The sequence below is a fragment of the Cebidichthys violaceus genome, unplaced genomic scaffold (assembly GCF_023349555.1).
Source record: "Cebidichthys violaceus isolate CVI_PGR_0920_01 unplaced genomic scaffold, fCebVio1.0.p SCAF_10, whole genome shotgun sequence".
In the NCBI taxonomy this organism is placed as follows: domain Eukaryota; kingdom Metazoa; phylum Chordata; class Actinopteri; order Perciformes; family Stichaeidae; genus Cebidichthys; species Cebidichthys violaceus.
In genome coordinates, this window is record NW_027176263.1 from 6,840,154 (window position 1) to 6,864,755 (window position 24,602).

At 40.1% G+C, this 24,602-nt stretch overlaps 3 protein-coding genes across 6 annotated transcripts in view; 1 reads left to right on the top strand and 2 right to left on the bottom strand.

The window, feature by feature from the left end:
* wdfy4 (WDFY family member 4) overlaps positions 1 to 14,865 on the top strand; it is a 42,943-nt gene extending 28,078 nt beyond the window's left edge. For all 4 annotated transcript variants that reach the window (XM_068723116.1, XM_068723125.1, XM_068723134.1 and 1 more), the window contains exons 46-64: positions 493 to 641; positions 738 to 852; positions 1,156 to 1,241; positions 1,343 to 1,405; positions 4,692 to 4,734; positions 5,555 to 5,674; positions 5,771 to 5,894; positions 5,978 to 6,087; positions 7,300 to 7,450; positions 8,293 to 8,384; positions 9,586 to 9,795; positions 9,901 to 10,021; positions 11,334 to 11,491; positions 12,122 to 12,280; positions 12,375 to 12,554; positions 12,806 to 12,988; positions 13,535 to 13,622; positions 14,269 to 14,398; positions 14,549 to 14,865. In XM_068723116.1, the coding sequence (XP_068579217.1) occupies positions 493 to 641; positions 738 to 852; positions 1,156 to 1,241; positions 1,343 to 1,405; positions 4,692 to 4,734; positions 5,555 to 5,674; positions 5,771 to 5,894; positions 5,978 to 6,087; positions 7,300 to 7,450; positions 8,293 to 8,384; positions 9,586 to 9,795; positions 9,901 to 10,021; positions 11,334 to 11,491; positions 12,122 to 12,280; positions 12,375 to 12,554; positions 12,806 to 12,988; positions 13,535 to 13,622; positions 14,269 to 14,398; positions 14,549 to 14,612 (2,346 nt within the window). In that variant the 3' untranslated portion in view covers positions 14,613 to 14,865. The remainder of the gene's footprint in view (positions 1 to 492; positions 642 to 737; positions 853 to 1,155; positions 1,242 to 1,342; positions 1,406 to 4,691; positions 4,735 to 5,554; positions 5,675 to 5,770; positions 5,895 to 5,977; positions 6,088 to 7,299; positions 7,451 to 8,292; positions 8,385 to 9,585; positions 9,796 to 9,900; positions 10,022 to 11,333; positions 11,492 to 12,121; positions 12,281 to 12,374; positions 12,555 to 12,805; positions 12,989 to 13,534; positions 13,623 to 14,268; positions 14,399 to 14,548) is intronic.
* On the bottom strand, positions 1,522 to 3,823 carry lrrc18a (leucine rich repeat containing 18a). Its single transcript, XM_068723156.1, has 2 exons — positions 3,519 to 3,823; positions 1,522 to 2,380 (listed from the first exon to the last, which is right to left on the bottom strand). The coding sequence occupies exon 2, from the start codon at positions 2,374 to 2,376 to the stop codon at positions 1,570 to 1,572; it is 807 nt and encodes a 268-aa protein (XP_068579257.1). The 5' UTR covers positions 2,377 to 2,380; positions 3,519 to 3,823; the 3' UTR covers positions 1,522 to 1,569.
* Positions 14,866 to 16,577: 1,712 nt separating the features above from the next.
* vstm4a (V-set and transmembrane domain containing 4a) lies at positions 16,578 to 24,602 on the bottom strand. Its single transcript, XM_068717658.1, has 8 exons — positions 24,400 to 24,602; positions 22,633 to 23,088; positions 19,462 to 19,515; positions 19,235 to 19,342; positions 19,065 to 19,098; positions 18,728 to 18,873; positions 17,921 to 17,988; positions 16,578 to 17,144 (listed from the first exon to the last, which is right to left on the bottom strand). The coding sequence occupies exons 1-8, from the start codon at positions 24,446 to 24,448 to the stop codon at positions 16,992 to 16,994; spliced, it is 1,068 nt and encodes a 355-aa protein (XP_068573759.1). The 5' UTR covers positions 24,449 to 24,602; the 3' UTR covers positions 16,578 to 16,991.

The following is a 24,602-nucleotide window of genomic DNA, read 5'->3' on the forward strand; positions in this document are numbered from 1 at the left end:
CTCTGTTTTCTGGGGGTAGGGAGTCTGATTTGATTAGTATAAATTGTGTGGGCCCTGCGGGTGTGTCGGGGCCCCATATGGTTTTTGGGCGCAGTGTCCCAGAGGGCCTGCAGCGGGGGCCAACACAGGGAGACAGCCAGGTGCACACACTCACTGTGAAATGAGGGGAGACAATAGAATTAGCCACACATTATCACAATGCAGTTAGCATTAGCCACAACCGGCGCTGAAAGCAGCATGTGGGTCCACTTTGGGGCTGGATGAAACGCACAGCCACAACGCTCCCCATCAATCAGCTCTGATAATGAAGTGTTCAACTGTGTCTTTTTAATAATGATTAGAATATGTGATTAAAATGATCAATCAAGTAAAGCCTGAAGTGCCTGCGTTGCTGCCATGTCATGTCCCGGGAGAGAAGTGTGCTGATGTGTATTGTGCCGCTCACTCAGGGCTTAATGCATCTCCCTGTCTCTCTCTTCTCTCTCTGTGTAGGTAAAGGCTAAGATGTGTGTAGTGACGGTGAGCAGCCTCAGAGTGACAGAGGGGGTGCTGCTGTTCGGGAAAGAGAGCCTGCTCTTGTGTGAGGGATTCACTCTTAGTCCTGCTGGAGATGTTTGTTGCAGGAATCATCACCCCAGCAGGTACAGTCGTGTGCAGCAGTCACAGCAGAACATAGAATGAGCACACATTAGCTTTTCAGTTGTTCTGATCAGTGTGTCGCTTTCTGTCTCTGCCAGTGTGAGGGATTCCTTTATTTCCACCATGCTGAGTAAAGAGCTGCCACCAGCCCGCTGCAGACGCTGGCTCTATAAGGACATCAAGGATGCTCGCTTCATACGTTTTCTCTTGGAGGTTAGACATCCTAATGCTCAAGCAGATGCATCGTATTAACATGCGTTTTATATTCAGATTTTGTCTACACAGGATTTAGTTGGAATACATTCACATTACTGTTAGATGTAGAAGTTTGTCTCTGTTCACTCATAGAAATCAGATTTGTTTTGCATTTCACTTGTTCCTTCAGTTGTTTTTTCTAAGTGGGGATTAGAGAATCTGTTAAAATGCACGTTAAGTCTTGGTTTAAAAAGAATATGATGGATATAAATATGTTCAAGACAAGTTACAAAAGAGCCACTGTGCCTCTGTTCATATCAGGACAACGCTATCGAAGTCTTCATGAAAAACGGACTTTCAGCCTTCCTTGTATTCCTGAATAAAGACCACGTCTCTGCATATAAAAGGTGCCACATTTATATAAATTGGAGGTTTAATTAATTTTTTATAATTTTTAGCATTATGATGACTCTGATCTTCATTCTTTCCACTCTTGTTCTCCCTTCAGGTTGTGCATGGTAGTGCCAGCATTAAAAGGCAGAGGGGTTGCTGAGGTGATTGCTAATGCCAGGTAAGGTTCCACAGTTGGTCATAATCATCCAACAGCAATATTTCAAGACAGTTACAAGTACAATTTTTATTTCATCAATTAAAACAGGAAATACATCAAAAAATAGTTGTGTGACATATAGTAAGTATACTATGCAAATGACATTAGTTTGTGACGCTGTTTGGTCATTTGATTGGCTTGTGTTCCATCTTTCTTATTCTCCACACATCTTGATTGACTGTAGCCACTGAGTTTGGCACCATCAGTCCGTGATATGTCCTTATCCTTTTCTCCTCAAACACGTCACCTCCTCTTCCTCCTCTTGTAAGCCTTTCCCTCTGCTCTTGACATGTCTTAAGGCATGTCCTACACAGGCTGCTCTCATGGAACAGATACACATCTTCCTCTGGTTTAGATTTTTCCTTCTGCATCCCCTCACCATCTCCCTGAACATACGATAGAGGATTTTGTTTCATGTTCACCTTTGTGAGGTTGCGTAGGACTTTCAAAAACTCTGGTAGATTGATGAAGAGGTTATCAAACAGACCTAACTCTTGAAGACTATCTAGAGCATCCATAGTGGGAGGCAGTGTGTCTAGCTGGTTCATTCCCAGATTGAGACTCTTCAGGCTGATGAGAGAACCTAACGTGGACGGTAAACCTGCAGAGATCAGGCGGTTGTTTGAGAGGTTGAGGTGGGTCAGTCCCACCAGATTGCCGATGGACTCGGGCACAGATTCCAGCTTATTGCTGTGTAGATCCAACCATCTCAATGACGAGAAGTTCCCGATGTTATCTGGGAGATTCTGTATCAGGTTGCGGCTCAGGTCCAACTCGTCCACGTTGGTCAGTTTTAGGAGACACTTTGGGAAGATCGTTATACCCATGTTGCTAAGAGTTAGTCTGCGCCGTCCATCCGGGGTCATCCTTATTGCCTTTTTGGCAACCTTGAGGGTCAGCTTTGTCCCTTTGGCTCCCTTCCGTTTGGGCATGGTACTGCAACACAGAGAATTAGCAAGACAGTTTAAAATTTCAGCACAGCTTCACTTTTGGCCCCAAGAGGCTACTTTCCAATAATTCATCTTATCTACACCACCACATAGTACTATAGCAAATAAATGTGTTGTGTGTATGTTTACGTGTAAGTGTGTGTGTGCGTGTGTGTGTGTGTGTGTGTGTGTGTGTGTGTGTGTGTGTGTGTGTGAGGCTGATGTGATTTATTCAGATACAAGGGCTTATGTACGGCCCGGGGCAGTAGGGAAAGCATGCTCTCTGAGGTATGAGAGCTTGAGCTGTGTGTGTGTGTGTGTGTGTGTGTGTGTGTGTGTGTGTGTGTGTGTGTGTCTCTGCAGTGTTATGTCTGCACTAGTGCGTGCTCACCCAGTGTTGCCCATGGGTGTATTTAAGAGCACAACTCTCTAATTAAGGCTAATGCAGGGGAACAATAGGAGAGAGGCGACACTGGGTAATACAGCAAAAACAAATGAGTGCCGATGCTCCCTCACCATTCAACTGATTGAGCTGTTTGGCTCTTTTCATGCAAGAAAGGTGTGTTTGTGTGTGTGTGTGTGATTCATGTGGATGTCTCTCTCACACACACACACAGTGTACTGACAGACATGGATGTACTCTACTACAGTACATGCGCGCGTGCACAAAGAGTCAAATCAGGACTTTGATAAATGATAGTTGGGGAGTGTTGGGAGTGTGATGAGGGCTTTGCTCTCCTTCCCTCCCTGTCTAAAAGAGCAAGGTGTGTGTCTGTTTGTGTCTGTGTTACACCCCAAGGCCCTCTCTCGCCTCATTCATCATCCTCAGGATGAGAGGGGTTATCCGCTGGTGCTTGTTCCCATTATAACCTCCTATAGAAAACTATTGCATGAAATTATTGCCTGCAATTAGATAACACATACTGAGCCAAATGCAATGATTGATTTAGTGTAGTTTTACAAAATAATTTGTTCAGGAGTTATTGGACGAGGGGAGGAGTTATTGGATACACTTCAAGTAGCCCCTCGCTGTCGAAACCCATTTACTGTTTGCATCCTTATACGTTTTTCAGTTTTGTATCCTACTGTGTTCTTGTTTAAAACTTGTATCTACATTTTAAACATGAATGAAGATATGTACTCACCATATTTTATCTTCTTTTTTTCTGAGTTGATGAAGAGTGTCTTGGGTTTTAGAAACACACCAACAACAGCTTTAGCTCCTGTGAACTGGCCATTCAGCTCGAAGCCGCTCCCCCTCGTACCGAAAATACACCATTACTGAAGTCACAATGGCTTGGCACAGCAACAACACATACAACACCTTCTGATTGGGTCAGCACGTAGAAGTTGTACTAATAATACCTGATAATCCTATGTGGCGGCGATATCGAGAGGATAGATCAGGAATGCAGTGTTGTGTCTATCACCATTTCCCTGGTCTCCTTCACACCAAACAGGGAAAGTCAAGGTTCCTCTTGTTTAATATCGTTACTTAGCAACTGGGGTGCTTGGCGCCAGGACTTTATTGCCATGTTACTGTCCACAGAGGGAAAAGAGATTTAAGGAGCAGTTGAATGCTGAACTAATCTAGGTTAAACACATTTAGATGTGTTACATCAGATAAATATGTAGCAACGTTGTCATTTATCTACTGTAGTATAGATGTTTTGTTTAGCCAAACACATTCTGGTAAATTTATTGGGAACAAGATATTTTGATCGAGCAGTTTTGGTACTTTTGAGTCTGTGCCTCCATTTGAGTGAATGCCTATTAAAGGATCACCTTACAACATTCTTAACACCAACTAAATGAAAGAAACAGCTGGGGAAGAAACTGTAGTTTGTCTTAGTTAAGCTTGTGTAAGCAGGAAGTCTCATTTTTCTTGGAAATCAGTGAACTGTTCTGTTGTTCCCTAGTTTAACCAGTAATCATTAACAACTGCTTGTCATTTGAAGACACACTGCACAAAGAAAATATGACTTCCTCTTTTTAAATACCAAATCTTGCTGATGGAGGCTAGTCAGACAAGTTACAGTGTTAGTATATTTCCTCACAACCTACAGATGTCAACATGTGCTACTTCCTCCACATTTCTACTCATTACTTATTCTACAAAGTGTAGTTCACCTCCATCTCATAATTGCTCCTGCAGCTGTGTACACACGCACATTTCAGTTTCACTTGCTAACCTCCACTCTGCCTCTTCACAACTCCTCAGTTTGACATGTCAACATGGTTTGCTAGGCAACAGAGCAAGTATAAAACTTTGCTAATTTATGGTGTTTGTTTGTTTTGTTTGTTTTATTGTGCTTTAGGAAGACTCCTGTGGTTGAAAAGGCAGCCCTTGTTAAATGGCAGGTAATGCAATAAACAGGCCTTCAACTAACTCCTTTAACATCAGTAGAGACTGTCAAAATGTTGGACAGATATGACATTAGCCCATTTAGTCCTTAAATACAATTTTTAGGTACGTTTTTTCTTCTCATGCCACTTTATACTTCTACTCCAATAAATGTCAACATTTGTACTTTTCACTTCTTTACATTTCTGACACCTTTGGTTTGCAAACAAAACATGCAAAGAGCTTACAAAGATAATATTTAGTTATAAATTAAACTACTCAACAGTACTAGTACAGCTGAAATAATTAGTCGATTAATCAATGAGTCGATTTACAGAAAATTAATTTGCAGCTATTGCAAGCATTGAAATTATTTTTCATGCAAAAACATTTTATGATTTTAGGTTCATAAATGTGATATATTATTTTCAGATTTTCCTTTTATTTATTTAAATTATTAACAAATTATCTTTTTTTAAATATAATTTTGAGGTTTGTACCATTGGTTGGATAAAACAAACATTGTTTGGCTTCTGGCTAATTGTGAAGTAATTCTGTAAAGAAGTTCTTTACAATCAATCAATTAAGGGAGAAAATAACCAGCAGATAAGTCCATAATGAAAGAAATAATAATTTGTAGTCCTTAACAAAATAGGTCTAATCAGGAAAATGTACTTTAAGTTAGGTGATTTTTTACTATGTACATTGAATAAAGTGATGTTCTCAATGCAGGACTTTTACTTCTAACAAAGTATTTCTACTATGTGGTATTAGTTATGCTTCCTCCGCCACTGTTTATAACTATATTACTTCATATTGCTCTTGTCTGTTCTCCAGAGAGGGGAAATAAGTAACTTTGAGTACTTGATGCATCTGAACACCATTGCTGGGAGGACATACAATGACCTGATGCAGTATCCAGTCTTCCCCTGGGTCCTTGCTGACTACCAGTCAGAGGTTAGGTCACACACAGTGACATCTTTGTCTTGAACATTCATATTGTGGAGGGGGGCGGGGTAATGAAAGTGTTTGATTTATTTCTGTCCTTGATAGACGCTCGATCTGTCAAATCCTTCAACTTTCCGTGACCTGTCTAAGCCAATGGGAGCTCAGACAGAGAAAAGGAGACAGATGTTCGTCCAAAGATATGAAGAAGTTGAGAACATTGAGGGTGAAGGTATCTCATCAGCTCCTTACTTTGCATTCTTCTTGTCTTTTGCTGTTCACTGAACTTTTATTCCACGTACTTTTACTCTGTAGGAGATTTGTCGGCACAATGCCACTACTGTACCCACTACTCCTCAGCCATCATCGTATCCTCCTTCCTCGTCAGGATGGAGCCGTTTTCACACACCTTCCAGGCACTGCAGGTTTGGCCATGGACACTCACTCATGGTCATTTGTATGACCACAAGAAAAAATCTACTTCTTAAGTTCAAAATAGCATAGTTAGAAAATGTAATATTCTTTTCTTTGTGAACCCACTCACATGAAGAAGTATAATACTAAACAATTAGGTCTTCACAACTTGTACGACTGTATCGCAGCAAACCTTTTATCAGGACATCAAAAGGTCAATCATAAAAGCTTAGAATGATAAAAATAATACAGTAAGTTTACTGAATGATGATAGACTTAGGATGAAGTGTTTCTGAATCTAAAGTCTTTAGAACTCAAAGGCGTTTCGTTGATGAATCAAAGAAAAATGTTAACCTCTGACAGCTACAGCACAAGATTTTCAGTGCCCTTACCGTTTCTTTTTCTCTTGAATACAAGGCTCATCACACACATTAATACATGCATACAAATCCACAAAATCTGAATGTAATCACTGCTGAGTACGTCAGGTGTGGTCTTGATTTTTCTGAAGAAATGGAAGAAGTTTATTGTGCATCAGTCACACAAACCCACAGGCCCTTCTGCAAACCCAGTGCTCCAGATGCCCACTGATATTCAACACTATTTTTTACTTTTAAATATAAACCTCCTGATAATCTGCCTCTAACATGAGCTATCTTCAGTGCTTCAGATCCTGTTTCAATCCTGTTTTGGTCTGAAAGCAGATTATAGGGAAGTTTCAATATATATGCAAATAATTACAGAAAGCATCTAAAAGAAGCCAATGCAAATAGCCCCATATGTTACCAAATTACAATACAGCATCCAATTGATTATAATGGAAAGGCATGCATATTTAATAGTCAGAATAAAGCAATAAAGATGTTAGTCTGGTGAATTACAGTGGCTTTTTGTCTTCTGAAGCACATAACGGGTGTGTAGTAATATCCATAACTGGATTTACATCTCTAACCGAGTTTACCAGTATATATGCTATTTTCATTCATTGAGATAATTGTTTTACTCTAAATTACATTCTCCCTCATGAGATTTTCATCATAGATTATGGAATTTTACAGAAAGATGAAAAGCTTCCTTCAAATAGGAGCAAATATTTCCTGCTTACATAATACAATGAACACTACACTGAATCAAGCATAACTACTTTATTAATATGCCTGTTGCAAAGTTTGGTTCAGCAGTGTGCCGGGGGTCTGACAGTGCTGTGCCTCATCTTCCCGCAGGGAGGGTTTGACATCCCAGAGCGGATGTTTTACAGTGTAAGGAAGGAGTGGGAGTCGGCCTCCAGAGACAACACAGGGGACGTCAGAGAGCTCATCCCAGAGTTCTTCTACCTATCTGACTTCCTGCTCAACTCCAACCACATCCAGCTGGGTCAGTCACAAATATCCTCCTCTGTGTATCTAAATGAATGACTCAAAGTACGAGAGCTATTTGCCTTTTACAAGCACCGTTTACTTAAGCGCCCAAAGGATTATGATTATTTTATTGTTTTACTTACTTACAATAAATAGTAATCAAAATACCCAATCCAACCATGCGTTGGTCCGTCTACCCTGTTAGTATTGTTAAGTCCCAAGTGTTGTCTCTCCCACATAACTTTTTTGTTTCTAAAAACGTGTCTCTGTGTCTGAGGGAACATTAGCTAGCTAACATGGTAAAACATGTTTGTCTCTGCCTGATGATGTCTTTCAGTTGCCCTGGTGGTATTCAAATATAACTGGTCATTATATGTTTGCTTTGTTTGAATTACTGTTTTTATTTATATATATTTTTGAGCAAATTTAGAAATTCAAATGGCTTTGTAAATTACCTCATTTAAAAAAAATGTAATCGAACCATTTCGGTGGCACTTAGGTGCTTTAAAGGTACCCCCTACATTCAGTGGTCTTTAAATTAACAAAACACATAGAAGCCTTACTAACGTGCGGAATGCATTTCCTTCCTCATAAAACATTTGGTAAGAACAAAAATGTGTGCACCTGCATTGTTTACATCGACTAGCAGAAATGTAGATTGCATTACTCAATTGCTAAAGCGCGTACATGTGTTCCCTTGTGTGTGTGTGTGTGTGTGTGTGTGTGTGTGTGTGTGTGTGTGTGCTAGTTGAGCACACAAATGAATCACAAACAAAACGGGGAACCACTCATAATAACGTTGCGCAAACTCAGAACACAGGGCATCTTTAAACTCCTTTTTTATCCATACCTCTGTAGGCTCTATGGAGGATGGTACTGCTCTGGGGGATGTGGAGCTGCCTGTGTGGGCGAAAGGTGACCCCCAGGAGTTCATTAGAATCCATCGAGAGGTCAGTGACCCGTGATCTCACCAGGCTTATCTGCTACAGTTGGCCAGTCTTGACTATTGCAAAGAGGAACTGTTCCCATGAGACCTGATCATGTTTGTCAATACTTGTTGATGCATGTACACATATACACATCTAAAACAAGTATCTGCTGTAATAGTCGGACTGTAATCGTGTTGGTTGCAGTCAGTCTGTTTGCCTTCGTTCTTTCTACCACAGTATAAGAGACGGATCTTATTCACAGCAGCTACTGTCTTATTCATTATATTCTCTAAAGGCCGTCTTGTCTCATTGAGCTTGGTTCAGTTAAATACTTCTAGCACTGACTGTTTTCAAATACAATGAACGGTTGTTTTGCTTATCAAGACAATCTTTGAAAAGGCATGTATCTGTAGTTTAGATGACAGACAGCGAAGGACAACAAGCCTATGTAACACTATTGAGGGAAAGCACAAGATTCTCCATTTTTCATAATGCTATTATTTCTGCCAGCTGTTTAATGGCTGAATATGTTCTAAGCTCTTTCTTCTCTTTCCCTGTGTGGTGTTATTGTATATCTCTGTTCTTTTTCTTTCTGTTGGTCTGATTTCTTCATTGAGACCCTCCCTTTTTCCATTCCTCGGGCATCTATGATGGTTATCACTCTGTAATCTACTGAACTACTCATATTGCCCACCATTCTCATAAAATTAGTGACTTTAGGAGATGTTTTTTTTCTTCCATAGACAAATTAACTCAGGACAATATATCCTTGTTATGATGGGGTTTTTTTACGTTTTCTGGTATTCCAAGATGGGTTTATTAACATTGGGTGCAAGGATACACATGCTGGTCATAAAGCCCACTTTTGCTTATTAACTCTTCAAAACCAATCTCTTGCTAATTTCACCCAAATGATTCTCTAATTCAGACATGAAGATATGCTCATAACATAGCTTTGCAGCATCTTGCTTTTCTATACTTCTAAATTGACTTTTAAAAGAAATCTTACTGTACCTGAATAATTTGATTGGTTGTGCATTCTTGTAGAAGTTTCTTGTGTTTCTAAACTCTCATAATAACGGTTTGACTGATGGTTTTGGTCCCACTGTAATAACAATGAGCACTGCACACAGATGTATTTTAGGACTGAACAGTGTATGTATAGTAGTTTTGTAATATTTCTTGACTAGGTGGTCTTAGTTTATGCAACAATTTCCCCCAGGCCTTGGAAAGTGACTATGTGAGTGCCCACCTCCACCTGTGGATCGACCTGATTTTTGGGTACCGACAACAAGGCCCTGCTGCAGTAGAAAGTGTGAACACGTTCCACCCTTACTTCTATGCTAAGAGAGGCCGGCAAGATGCTAAGGACCCCCTCATCAAGAGCACAATCTTGGGATACGTCAGCAACTTTGGCCAAGTTCCCAAACAGGTAAAAAGAATAAGCTGGGGCAAGTAGAAAAATACATTACTTCCAGCATGTAAGTGTATCATATTGTTTTTGAAAATATTCTTTGTGAATCGTCTTCTTCAATAGCTCTTCACCAAGCCACATCCACCTCGCAGTGGCAATAAGAAAGAAGGGTCATCACCATCCCATCCGACTCCATTTTTCTTCAAACTGGATAATCTGAAGACCACCGTGCAGCCATATAGAGGTACAGCTAAACAATTATAAGAGCTCAGACAGCAAATTATATCTTAATATTATTATTATTATTGAAATTTTGGGAATTAAGCTTTTTTGCTTTCTTGCCAAAAGTTAGATGAAAAGATAGATATCACTCTCATGTCTGTGTGCTAAATAAGCTTAGCAATTTTTATTTTTTTTATACACAATAAAGTGAGCTTTTTTTAACCTTTTAGACAGAGCCGGGCTAGCAGTTTCCATCTGCATGTGCTAAGCTAAGTGGCTGCTGGCTGTAGCTTCATATTTAACGTGCACTCAGTGTACGTTAAATATGAAGCTACAAAAATAAAAAGCAAATCATAACATAGCCTTATAAACAACAGTAATTTCCAAAATAACTGAATTAACATTTCTGCTGAGTAAACTAAAGTCATTTTGCATTTGTCACCATATTGTATCGTTCCTGCTTTATTTTATTTCTCACCGTTTGATGTAAATTATTATTATATACAAGATGTGCCCAGGTCTCATGGGGATTGTTGAAACAGAGCGAGAATGTCCATAGATTAATTTACACTATGGAAGGGTAGAAGGAGCTATCTGTTAGAGCTACAATATGGAGATGACTCTTCCGCTGAGCCCTACTTAATAATCTGAATATCCCTACAGGCCCACTGAGGGAGAGGAGATGAATCTGCGAATGCTCAGGGAGAGATTCCTGCATATTACATTTCATATTAAATCTTAGAGTGTCTGATCTGATCAATAAGCAGATAGAGATGAATAGGAGGAAGAATGCTAAAACTGATGCAGACACAGTTTGTTTCTTGGGATTTAAGAAGCCGAACTGGCGATGGGATATAATGATTTCTGCCTGTTCCTGCATGAATAGGTCATTTACAGGCACAATTAAAGCCACTCTCTCACTGCATCAGCCTCTCACATACACACACACACACACACACACACACACACACATATATAACTTGTGCTGTCCAGGATGCAGGTGTCCCCGCCGGACAGAGCCTCAGCCTGTTGTAACCCGGGAATAGCTGTTTTAATTGCCTAGTTTTCTGTGGTCAATTTAATGAAATTCTTCACAAGTTTAGTGAGCTACCAAACTCTTTAATGTGATGTTTTTGAAGAGCCATTACTTTCATTTGGCCAGGCAAGTTTATTCAGGTATACGTAAGGTAGAATGAGGTCACTTTTTCTATTTTTTACACCATAACTTTTTTATGGTTTAACTGACAATTACAAAAACAACACCATCTTACTTTGTTCTACAACTTCTTGCTGATGTTGTAGCACTCTCAGTATCACTGTAAATTTTTCTGCAGAGCTGCCGAGAGGCCCGGTAGGTCAGATACTGTGTCTGGAAAAAGAGGTTGTGGTCCTGGAGAAAAACCGTCTCTTCCTGTCTCCTCTGTTGGGCTACTTCTTCAGCTGGGGCTTCCCTGACTACAGCTGTGCCTTTGGAAACTATGCAACTGAAAAGGTATATTTGTCAGCCTATACAGTAGGTCAAGTTTACATGGTTTCTATTTATGTACAACCTTGCAACTGGAAACTAAATTTCAACCAACATACATATGTTATGTTAACATATGCTAATCAGTATCAGCTGTCTCTGACATCACTAGTCACGCTCAATCAAAACAGTGAGGCCATCTTTGTGATCTGCCAAGCTTCAACTCACGTCAGAGCGCTACACACTGCTGTGTTAGCAGTGTCAACTGATTTCTTGACAGTTATTTAGATACTTACTAAAATAGTCATTTAACCATACAATACCTGGCAATGCCATCTCTTGCTTGATGTCTCAGCGATGTCTTGGTTTCTGTTTTGTTGGTTTGTCTGTTTTGATGAGTTTATTGCACTATATACATACAATGCTGTAAGATACTTTGGGGAGCCTAGGTACAAGGGTAATATTAATTAACATAATTTAACACATTAGAAAAATATATTTTTAAATTACCATCAAGATTCCTTGACAATCACAAGTCTGCATCACATTATCTTATGAAAGTATGAAATATGCTAAAACATACCCATAAACTCACATCATGTATACTTAATTCACACACAAAGTCGTAACGGTCCGCTCATGTATGTCCATCTCCAGACCTTTGCTGTGTGTGAGAGTTTGTGTGACTGGGGGGAGACGCTGTGCGCCGCCTGTCCCAACCAGACAACCATTGTCACTGCTGGAACCAGCACTGTGGTGTGTGTGTGGGATGTAGCTGTCAACAAGGACAAACTCACTCACATGAAACTCAGACAGGTTAGTTTGCAACAGAAATGTTGAACGGAAACATCCAGGATGTATTCGCACGCACATACACACTCATAATAACACTGACCCTTTTTTTCTTCAGCCGTTATACGGACACACAGACTCGGTGACATGCCTGGCTGTGTCCGAGGTCCACAGCATGATAGTAAGTGGCTCCCGTGACCTCACCTGTATCCTGTGGGATACAGAGGAGCTAAGCTACATCACCCAGTTAGCAGGACACACGACCAGCATCTCTGCACTGGCTATCAATGAACTCACTGTAAGTCCACCTTCTTGATCTCCTTTTTTGTGTTCCTCTAGCTCTCCTCTGGAAATCTATTGTTCTTCTGTTCTTTGTCATTTTTGGCTCAGTGTTGTCATGTTGTTCCTCTTCATTCAGCTTCCTCAGCATGAGGAAGAGAGGATTCTCATTGTTGACACCATGCATTTCCTCTTTGTGTTCATGTTTTGCTTTGTGTGCATCTCTGTCTTTGTGCAAATGGGAGTCAACATTATATTATTCTGTCCAAGGGTGAGATTGCGTCATGTGCAGGACCTCTGCTCTACCTATGGACCATGAAGGGTCAGCTGTTGACCTGCTCGGACACGTCCTGCGGGCCTCGGGCAGACATCCTGTGTGTCAGCTTCACACAGCGACACGAGTGGGATGCGAAGAACGTCATCGTCACTGGCTGTGCAGACGGCATCATACGGGTGAGGTTTTTTTTGTATGCTTGTATTAATGTAATATACATTGTCTCTCATACACACAGCCTTTTGTATGACTAATAGATCAGCGTGAGATTCTGCTTTCTTTTTATATTGTTTTCAAATGTGGCTTGAATGCGGCATTACTTTGGTGGGAGCCTCGCAGGTAACAGCTTGGATGTCCATCAAGGTATTAATAACAGCATATGTTTTGAGTGTGTGGGGGGGGCGTGTGTGGGTGACTGCTTTTTTGTTGGATTAATATAAGCACATACTGCCTCTCTGCAATCAAAACTGCAAACTCTAAATTGGGCTTCACTTGGGAGTGGGTGCCCATACCTCATGCACAACACACACACACACACACACACACACACACACACACACACACACACACACACACACACACACACACACACACGCGGTATTATTACTTTATTATTACCTTGAGTTATGGGATGTGTGTGTGTGCGCGTGTTGGTGCTTATGTGAGTGTGATTGTTATGTTGAATTATGTCTGATTTTGCTACTCGTTATGTGTCCCTCATACAGATATGGAAGACAGAGTACACCAGAACACAATTACCTGGCCCTCCAGAAGAGCCTGTGTCCCCGGGGCAAGACCAAACAGAGAGAGACGGTAATGTTACTGGCAGTAGGATGGGATATACATATAGGTATTTTATTTATAACACAGGTTATGAAAGTGTCTGACAGTAGCAAAACAGTGCGACTCACTATTGCGACTGCACAAAAGGAAATTATTCTTGTGTTTTGTGTTTCAAAAGAAGCCCATCGCTATCTAATTAGATAAATCCTTAAGTGTGAGATGATTATTTTTAACCGCTCATCTCAGAGCTAGAAAGTGTTGTTCCAGATGAGAGCTTGTAATGCTTACCCCATCCCTCACTAGCATTAGGGCTAGCAGGAATTATGTTGTTATAAAGTTATTAAACATAGAGGCAGTAAACACTGATGAGTAATTCTGCTGACGTGTGTGTGCGTGTATAATTTAGAAAGCAATAATACCCAGATCCAATTTGGCATACGTTGGTTACAGCCTCGCGTCACCTCATAGGAGTATTATGCCTGGCAAATTACATTGAGGCAAGTCTTTACGTAACACTGAAGCATTTATATTCGAGGGATTTTTCTCCCTTTAGCGGCCCGCTGACCGCAGATAAACACACTTTTTTTTTGTGGAGACCGCTGGGTCAGGGTTACAGACAGGGTGGACACCTGCCCTGTGATCTAGTAATGAATGAGAGTTGATGATGTATTCACAGTGAGCAGCTCATGCCAGGTTAAAGGCTGGGAGAGACATCTGGTATTATGTCAAGAGCTGAACAGAAGTCAGGCTGTGTCGCAGCGCCGCAGCAAAAATAGTCCGGCCGTCACAGCTCTGGCCATATCCAGGTACAGTAAATATCATGCACCTGCTCACAGCAAAGAGTTAAACATATATTTTAATTTAAATACACTTTTGGAACTGACTGATTGGAAAACATTTACATAACCTCACTGATTTCAATGATTTTCATCATTTAAACACACTCTTCTGTGCAGGAGCCATGCTACTTTGTTGGCAGGGGATGCCTGGGGCAGAGTTTTCACCTGGACCTGTGAGTGAGAGGTGGCAGGGATTGAACACAATCACGTCTCCAGCTTCCATTTTCTACACAGACTCTGACACAGAAAATCCATCAGTGTCTCAGGTCTGTTCTGTGTGTGCATTCAGCAGGAACTGTTACAATATTTGGTACATTCAAGTCTCAGACAAATAGAATATTTTATCTCATACATTGATGTTTAATTCTGTCTTTATCTTTGTTAATACTGAATTTCAACAAATGAATAAAACTACTGATAACTATTTGCATAAATCTTCTCCTGTGAGTGTTTGTGATTTTGATTATAACTGAAATCTTGTTTGGCCAGGGATTTTTTTATTTTTCAATTTAATTTTCATCTGAGATTGATAAAGGTGAATCCAGAAGGACACTGGATTAACTTCTCCAGAGCTGCTGGGTGAATTTGTAAAAAAATGTGATGTTAAAAAAAAACCATTTAATAACTTTAAAACAATAATTTAAATGAACCTTTGCTGCTCCAGCAAAGCTTGCTAGGGTGCACAGCTGAGGCTTGTGGTGGAACTGGGCAGCTTCAAGCTGAAAGCGAGAGTAATTGTGTGAATGATGAACAAGAGCGTGCATGCTCAGCCAATGTTCCTGAGAAATGGAGCTTTTTGATAGCATTGTAGAGCTTGAGCAGTTCACTTCTCACGGAATGCACAACGAGCATCCGTGATCATAAAAAGTTTGACATGCACATGTCAGCATTTTGTGCTATGCTTTGCTTTGGTACATGTTTGTGGTATCAACAATTCTGGATGTTTAGTTAGTTGTGAATAATTTACTGAGCTTTCTTTGTTGTTTTTCTCAATGTGTTTTCAATCTGCTTTCTAATGTGGTATTCATGAGTATTTGAGCATTTGACTGCTTTCCCATGATCATGGCAAATGTGTGTGTTGTGGATGATGTCAAATGTGTTTTGGCCTTGTTGAGGTATGCTCTCTGCTTGTCACAGAGGGGGGGGGTTGTTTATGGCTAGTCAAGGACAAATGCCTTCTTAGCCACATCAGACAGACAAACATTGATCCTAATCTTTCAGTGGAAAAGTAAAATACTGACATTCCTTCATCAGTGCACTTATATTCTAATAAATAAGTCATCGTTTCAAATGATGGTAGATTGTGGAGGCTTGCTGTCTTTCTGTGTCTGCCTTTCTAGCTTGCTCTCTCATGCACATGCACCACCGCTCTCTATCATAAAGGAAGAGGTCTTTCTCTTTAACCTTTGTGTGTGTGGCTAATTGTGCTAAGTGGAGTAGCTTAATAGAGTGGAAAATAGTCCTCATAATTTTCCCAGAGAGCAAGCAATGACCTTCTCTAAAGCTAACGGCCATCTCCATTCTCTCTACATCGCTGGTTTTATGATATGAAATGTCAAACCATTGGGTTCCTCAGAATAATTAAATCAAATAAATTATTGCACCTAGGCAGAACCATCTTGTAGCCTAACCCAATTATAATGCACTGTAAAGCTAATTATTAACCATGATTACAATTAGTCTAATTTGAATAAATGTAGTCATTAGCGGGTTCATCCAAGTCAGTGAGTCTGAACTGTGGGGGATGATGGTCTCTCTCTCAATCTCTCCCACTCACAGAGAGAGGTGCATGGAGAAAGAGAGTGATGCACATCAACACCCTTTTATCTTCATCCCATTTTTCACACACTGACCTTCACAGAATGGCCTACACCCTTCACCTTTCTTGGGTACTTGAGGCATATTGCGTGCTGCTTCCAGGATTTATATTTGCTGTTCATCCCTTCGCCGTGTTACGCAAAATCCACGATAAGCACCACTGAATGCACTGCAGCTGTTTGTAATATTTCATTGGTTTGTCTTTAGTTGTGTGAAAGAGATTTTGCTTGTCGTGACCCCAGATAAATTATAAACCAATCTAACAAAGACCAATCCACTTAAAAAAGATAATTTAAAACAGTATTTATATGAATCAAAGACTGTCAGGCCCAGGGCATATATTTATTATTTTGGAGTAGTAGTACTATAATTATAAATGCATTTGAAAAGTGCCTTATGATACTGCAGTAAGAGAGCCTGAACAACAGCTTATTTCCAAATAGTCTCCTGAGTTTATACAGAATAGTTAACAGTAAGAGCGTTCTATAAACATCTGGCTCACAGGCCAGCAATGCCAACAAACAAAACAACAGAATTATAAGACCCCAAAACTGCTGTGCTGGAATGGATCTGTGTCGAGGAAATACAAAACCCTCATTTACCAACAGTTGTAGCGTACAGCCAAAAAACAAATGCTAAATGCCATACTGATAGTTCATAAATATTGTCCTTTGGTTGCCACTCAGTTCAGTTGCCCTCACCGGGAGGTACCATGACATCCATGTGTCCAGAGCTGCTGTGTTTACAGCTGTTTTTCCTGGAAGACGATCTGAGCGTACACAGTGTCTGGGCTGGAGGCAGTGGGGTCAGGACTGGAGGAGGCTGGGGGCTCTGGCCTTTGTCTGACCAGCTCCAGTTCTGCATATGTCAGACTATCTTCCTGTGATACTCGAGGCTGCAGGAGGGAGGGAAAGAGTGAGAGAATCTTGAAGGAATTTACTCCAGCAATAAGGCAAAAGAGGAAGGATGTCTTATATTAAAAATGATATAGTGAGCATTTCAGAGTAAAAGATGTGTATACAGAGTGTATGCATCCTGTCTGCATTTAATATTGTTCAGCAAACACAAGTATTCTTCCACTTTCCATGGAAAACATCCCCTTAGTTGTTTTCAGCTGCAGACGGTATGTGTTTACAGGACATCTTGGAACATCCAGTTTACTCGAAAAACATTTGGTACAAGAGGAGTCCTATCCAACATCCTCAGGTCCTCCTAGTTGCACTAATCCAATCAATATGTTCGTGCAAAAGAAATGCTCACATCTCCGGAGCTTTGTTTCACTACACAATCACAAGAACGGCATCAGTAGAAAAATACTGATGATCCTTAGTTTGAGTAGTTATATATTTGTTTGACATTTTTATTGTAGATATAAAACCAACGAAGCACTCTAAATAAATAATTGTGTTTGAGAAGCAATAAAGCTAAATAGAATTATCAAGCTCATAACTGAATGAAGAGACGGCAATAAACTCCTGTAGACAATCGTGCAGTCGTGAGACATATTCCCTCTTGCATGTGCCTCAATAACAACTGCACATGAAAAAAATATTTTCAAAATGTTAATAAATACATTTTAACTGTTATATTAAGTTAATATGTTTCATAAAGGATTTTATGGGTGAAGTGGACATTGGTGTTTGTATGATGGGTGAGAACAAGTAGACTTACAGTGGAGGAACTCCTGAGCTGAGTCTTTAACCTTCTGGGCTTCTGAGGTCTCTTTGCAGCAACAGGCACTGAAACAAAGAGACAACCCCAATTTACTCAAAAATAAACAACGAAGAGGACTGAAAAAAATAATCCATCAGTGTTCATTTTACATCAGATATCAATATACTCAGCTGGATTTTACCCAAATACAGTATAAAGTTTCAGTCTCCAGACTCCAGACAAACTAAGCTGTTTTTGTCAGGGAAATTGAATTGTGCTGGATATATAATTTTCTTCTTTTGTACTTGCTGGATACCTTCATTTATCCTATTTTTCTTTAGCCACTAATTGTTTTTTTGGGGGCAGGAGCCTATCTCAGCCCCTCTGTGACTCTCATGTCTCCAGTGTGTTTAGATATGAGAGGAAACCCAAACTTTCAAAATGTTTCCTTTCTATGGAGAGACACATTAATTCAACCAAAAGTGTGTGAAAATATCTTAATATCTTAATATGAAGCTCACTATGTAATATGTATCCTAATACAGTGATCAAAGTCCTAATTATTTTTCTTTAATTTTTGTGAAATACTGGACACTTTTACCTCTCCAGGCCGATAAAACAACCATTAAATTAGACATTCTGAAAAGGAAAAATGCTCTTTAAACTGCTCATAACTCATGTCCACACTGAGGCCATATTTAACCTGTGACGTGGGGTCACAAGTTTGTTTTATTTTAAAAGGTCACAAGGCCATAAAATTGGGGAACCACTGAAGAATTACATTTCTCCCAGAGAATACATTCTGCACTTAAAATGTCACTTTACCTTTGGCTGGTATGTGTGGTGGTGGCACCTCAGGTAGTTTAGGTGCTGTTACTGCTCTTCTGTCAGGTTTCTGTCTCGTGTCTTTCCGTTGGGCTCTGGGGGAGGAGCCGGAGGAACTGCTGGAGCTGGTCACAGTCTCTCCTGAGCTGCATGGAGCAGATGAGTTTTTAAAGTTTTAACTACATCAATGATCATTTAGATTAATCTGTTCATTATTTTTGCAATAGATCAATTGATAATCTGGCTTGTCTTTTTTCCAACCAGCAATCCAAAACCATTTGAGAAGTTATCAATTGATAATGATTTTTACAGCACTAGTTATAATAGAAAACTGCACCTGCTTTCTGGACACTTCACAAGAAGGTAACTATCTGTGGAGAAAGTAGCAGAAAAAAAAAATCATGTTGATTTAACAGCAAAGTTGTCCAGTTATTGTTTTGAATAGAAAAACGGAAATATAAAGTTATAATTGTAAAGTTACTGACAGAAAAGAAATGATGATTTCACCTTTGAGCCTGTGTCTTCTGTGAAAGTATTGGCAGGTGAGAACCAGAGTGAACAGGAAGATGGACAGCAGGCCCAGTGAGCAAATCAGCACAGCACACAAATACACATCTATAAAACAAAAACATGTAACTCCTTAAAAAAAGCATCATAACAGCGGCATTAGTTGTCAAAGTAAGACTTGTATGTGGTGAAGTAAAACAGGAGAACGACTTGAGATGAAACAGTACCTGCATATAAACGCCACAGTCCTTCGCTGCTACCATCCTCGAAAGTGAAGTGCACTGGAAAAAAATGTCCCAAAAAAAAAAAAAAAAAACATAAGTAAAAATAGTATGTTGAGGGTAGAAATCTGTACCCAGACTAAGTATCTTTTTAGAATTGCTGTTGTCTGAGGGCACTGTCCCAACACAGCAGACAGCCTCCGTGGTTTCCATAAATATCAAAACTGCATATGAAGGGAGATTCTGCTGCGGCATCAGCCAAATCCACCACACACACACACACACACACACACACACACACACACACACACACACACACACACACACACACACACACACACACACACACACACACAGAGGTCTAGTTGTATTGCTGTTCTTGGACAGTGTTTGGGGGTTCCCCATTGCTCTGCATTTCCACTTCCTTTTGTTGGTTGCTTCACAATCGTTTAATGGTGCAATTGTCTTGTGTGAGCTTATAAGTGTGAAACGAGAAAGAATAAGGAAGTTGTTGTCAGTGTGTCAATGAATGATGGGTTGTATATAGGTCAGGGGTATTTAGCAAGAGGTTGAGGAGAGAGTGAGCAGAGGCTATGTACATAAATTACTTAGTGTCCCCGTAATGGGTTTTTAATATGTCTTTTAAACACAGGTTGATAAACATATTAATAAAAAATGATAAGATATTAACTCTAATTGACTTCTAGCCTGTTTCCAGACCGCTGAACTGCCTGCAGAATTGTCAAATGTGGTCTCGGCCGTTCAGTCTGAATATCATGTTAATTAATGTCACACAATGGCTTTTGTGTGAGCAAAAATGGAAAGCTGGATCAGATGTTTGATCAGTTTTACAGGCAGACAAAGCAGAAGATGTATAGAAGTAACACAAGTCATGTGTTTTTGAAGATACTGCTGTGTTCGATTAGATCTTTATTCACCTAATTATTTCTAAAATATGTATCCAGTCCAAGAAAAAAAAAAGTTTGATCATAGATATAACAAGGAAACAGGCTTTGTCACAATGCAATGTCATACAAAGGCCCTGCAATATGCTGTTTTTCCAAATTCTTAAATGTAATTATTATTTTTTGTCTTGATAATTCAATGTCACGATAATTATGGAGGGCCAATCTATGATGTATTTTTGGACTGCATTAGGCTGTATGGCGTTCCTGTTATATTGTCAAAATGAAAAGTAATGACTAATGAAAATTGTAGTCTAACTTATCTAACGAGGTGACAGGCTACATTTAACAGGCATCTCTTGTCAATGTGAGCAGTTAACAGTTAATGTATAAGTCAACCACATATCTGACCTTTTACACTGTGGTTAACCACATGCTAAACCTCACATCTGATCAAGTGCACCAGCCCCAAGTTCACAGGTTGGCTGTTAGGGAGCTATTAAAGTACACATGCTCTACAGATGTGTCTACAAAAGCTCAAGTTTATACTGCATAGGTTTTCATTGAAAGCCGAAAACCATCAGATACAGATTGAGGCTCATCTGCTTTCCCCCATCAGTGCAGCTGTGAAGACACGACGCAGAAAATTGAACCAACCGCTGAAACCAGCAAGGTTAGAAACCTGAAGTCAGCGAGCAGAGTTAAATAAGTTATATTCTAACAGTACAGATAGTCTGCTCATTTTTCCAGTATAAAAAAGCAGAAATCACTCAACCATTAGTTCTGAAGGTCTGAAGTTGGTTGAGAGATGTGGGAGAGGACAAACGTCTCTAATGCAATTATATCAGTGGGGTGTGGTCTTTGCTCTGAGATCTGCAGACTGAAATTTAGAGACGGGGGTTCCCTGGATAGCATTACAAGTTAGTTTTCTCTTTATTCTTACAATATCAGCTCTTGTGTCTCTGGTTCTGTGGTCAATGCATGTCGGAGATGCCTGAGGTTGTGTGGCTTCCTTAGTGGGACATTGTCCTGAATATAGGGCAGGGCGTTGTCAGATGGTTCTCTCTGACTCAAACCACTACGCTTTTCTGGCGTAAAACAAGTCAAAGGTAAACTGTGCAACGGTGTCAGGTGAAGGCACACTTATAGCATGGTATAGCAGCATCTTTGATATCCATTGAACCCCTTTATCCAGTGCTTCCCTCTGTGACAGATGGCCTTCCCATCAATCCAGTTAAATCAGATGAAAGATCGTGCAGTGTAAAGAAATATATATTACTGCATGTGATTTGAATTAGTTCATAACCTGATTTATTCAACTTGTTTAATACATATTGGCACAGACTAAATAAGTTCCACTGCAACTGAATTCTCCAGTAAATTTTCTCCTGAGGCTCGCATAAAAGTGAACCCGGAATGCTGACGTCATGTAATGCAGAGTTTTTCAACAAAGCCAGCTCAGCAACACTCTACCTTTCACTCCTCACACTCATACACAGAGAGTGATATTGTTGAGTATGGTTTGGCTGCGTGAGCTCATTGTTTTGAGATGGAAATGCCAGAGGATTGGGGTCACACTCAGACACACATACAGCAAAGCGCAGCTAGAGTCAGAAAATACATGCAACACATTTCTATTTGGTCATGTCCTTTTAATAAAAACTGTTGCTTTTCCTTCATGCGGTTATTTCCATTGCCAGATAACATGGACAGCATGTCTCAGCTGAGTGTGTGTGGCTGTAAGGGAACTCCTTGGAAAGGAATATTTCATGGAAAACTTTGGCAGATTAATAACCCCAGAAGTCCCCTTTTGGGTTTGATTCTCTTTTGTCAGTGATCAGGGTTGCACAACGGTATAAAAAAAAGAAATGTAAAAGAATAAAAGACTTTTTTTCATTTATTTTCAAAGGCCAAATGGTGTCCAACACAATGCACACCTTTTCTGTTTTGCCAGATGGTCATGGGAGATAGATTTGTTTTTCTTTACTCGCCAAAGCGAAGATTAAATTGATGTTGAATAAATTCCCTTGCATTTGATCTGACAAAAGGCTAAAAAGTGAATGCAATCTGACCTCCTTATCTGCTTTCTTTCACTCTCCATCAGGAGATACCACCCACATGCAGTAGAGTTTAACATCTCGCTCAAGCCCCCCCCCCCCCCCCCCCCCCCCAATGGACTTTTACCTCATTATCAGCCAAAACGGGGCCCTTGCCCTTTCAATAGACAATGTGATATGAAGTGTATTGTGTGTTCGAGGTCACAATTAATTACCTGTCAGCTGTGTGGTGCTGGTACCATTGGATGATGCTCTCCATGTGTTTCTGTGTTTGCGAATCTCTTGAACCCTGCAGGAGTAGAAACCCTGGTCCATCCCTGCTGTCACATTGAGAATCCGTAACCGGTACAACTCTCCCTCCGTTTCCTCATACAGACGAAACTTTAGCTGGGGGAAACGACGGGTGTAGTTTCCATACAGCTTCATTTTCTTTATGCCCATCTTCACAATCAGATACTGAGAGGGCTCGAGTGCAGGAGGAGAGGGGGATGGAGAGGAGGGAGGGGGCACGAGAGAGGGAGCAGCAAGAGGAGAAAAGAACCAGCGTAGGATGAGGACGCTGCCGCTCCTTTTTCTCTGAGATACCAGGCAGGAGAGTGTCACGTTGTCTTTCTCTGTTACCATGACAACAGGCCCAGGGGTCACTGTCACATTCAAGCCATGACACACCTCTGTTGAAAAAAAGACAGTTATATTTATATATTGTTTTGTAATAATTATATAACAAGAATACATTTATTTATATTATATTTGTGTTTGTGCATATGCATACTCTATTGAATGTGTTCTTTTTTGATATGTGTGCTTGTTGTGTTGTGTAAGGTAAATCATTTTTGTTTGATGACCAAACCATAAAACAGGCTTTCCAAGCATAAGAAAACTCATAATACTGTGATCTGGTAGCTTGTGTGACCCCTCCCTGCTAGTTAAATTAGTAATTAACTAGAGTTGCTAATGAGCCTCACATGGGAAAAGTCTGAATTCATTTTTGCAAGATGTTTGATTTCCTGCCAATTAAACATAATTGTAGTATTTAGACAAAGTATGTTTATATGCACACCCACAGTCGCTGCTTGGATTTATGTTTTTTAGAGCTCTCACTATCACTGGTTTTACTTATGACATTCCATCACTGGATGAGAATTCAGTCTGTAACAGCTAGAAAGTGTAAGAGGACTGAGAGTCAGAAAACTAAAACACACTTTGTGTGCCCCTACTTCACTTCCCTTGAGGTACTTTTATTCTACCGCCTGCTAGGTCAGGTCTGTCTAGAAGAGACATGAAGTCTGGACACAATATGTGTAAGCAGACAGGCAAAGAGAATCTACAGGTGGGAAACATTCGTCTTCAGTAGGGTACAGCACGAAGCAGGCAAAGAGAAACACGACAAGATAACAGGGACCATCTGGGCTGCCTTGCTGTTTTTTTGTTTGTTTTTTTGTTTGTTGCTGTGTCAGTTGGGGAATCTCCCTAAGGGTACACTATTTAATGTGACAACAAAAGCAGCAAGAGGGACTCAAACCAAACACAAAACGTAGCATAATGAAAAGAGTATAAGGCAGGAGATATGACTTGTAAGTCCATTTAATGGCTGTTTATAGAATGAAAATTATACTGAGCTTTTCACTGATCACAGGGAACAAACTTGCTTAACTCCACAGCTGGTTTAATTTTAAACAAAGCCATATTCGGCCAGTTTTGCAAAAGAACCTTCTGTTATGTCAATATTGTTGCCAAAAATGTCATGATAATGATTGCACTTAAAAGTTTTGGTTGTTGTAGAGACACAGACTCTTAAGATGTGTCTTTTCAAATGTTTGACATAATTTTTATGCTACAAAGTAAACTCAAAATGTATGGTTGCACATTGGTGCATGTTAGATGATAGATTAAGTTACTACTTTAGACACATTCACTTACTTTCTTTCTTGCCTGCTTGCTCGCTTTCTTACTGGTTATTGCAGTAAACAAGGTAAACTTACCTGTGACCAGAGCCTTAGTCAGGACAAGGACCACTATAGAGAAGTACATTTTCCACAATCAGCGAATCCATAAACCCAGACAACTGCACAGCATTTATACAAGCAGCTACATTCAAAACAGAGCCTGACTGGACAACCCACCAGAGCCCTTACCCACTGTTAACTCTTCTCCTCTTTCTCCTCTTTTCTGTGTAATATGAAAC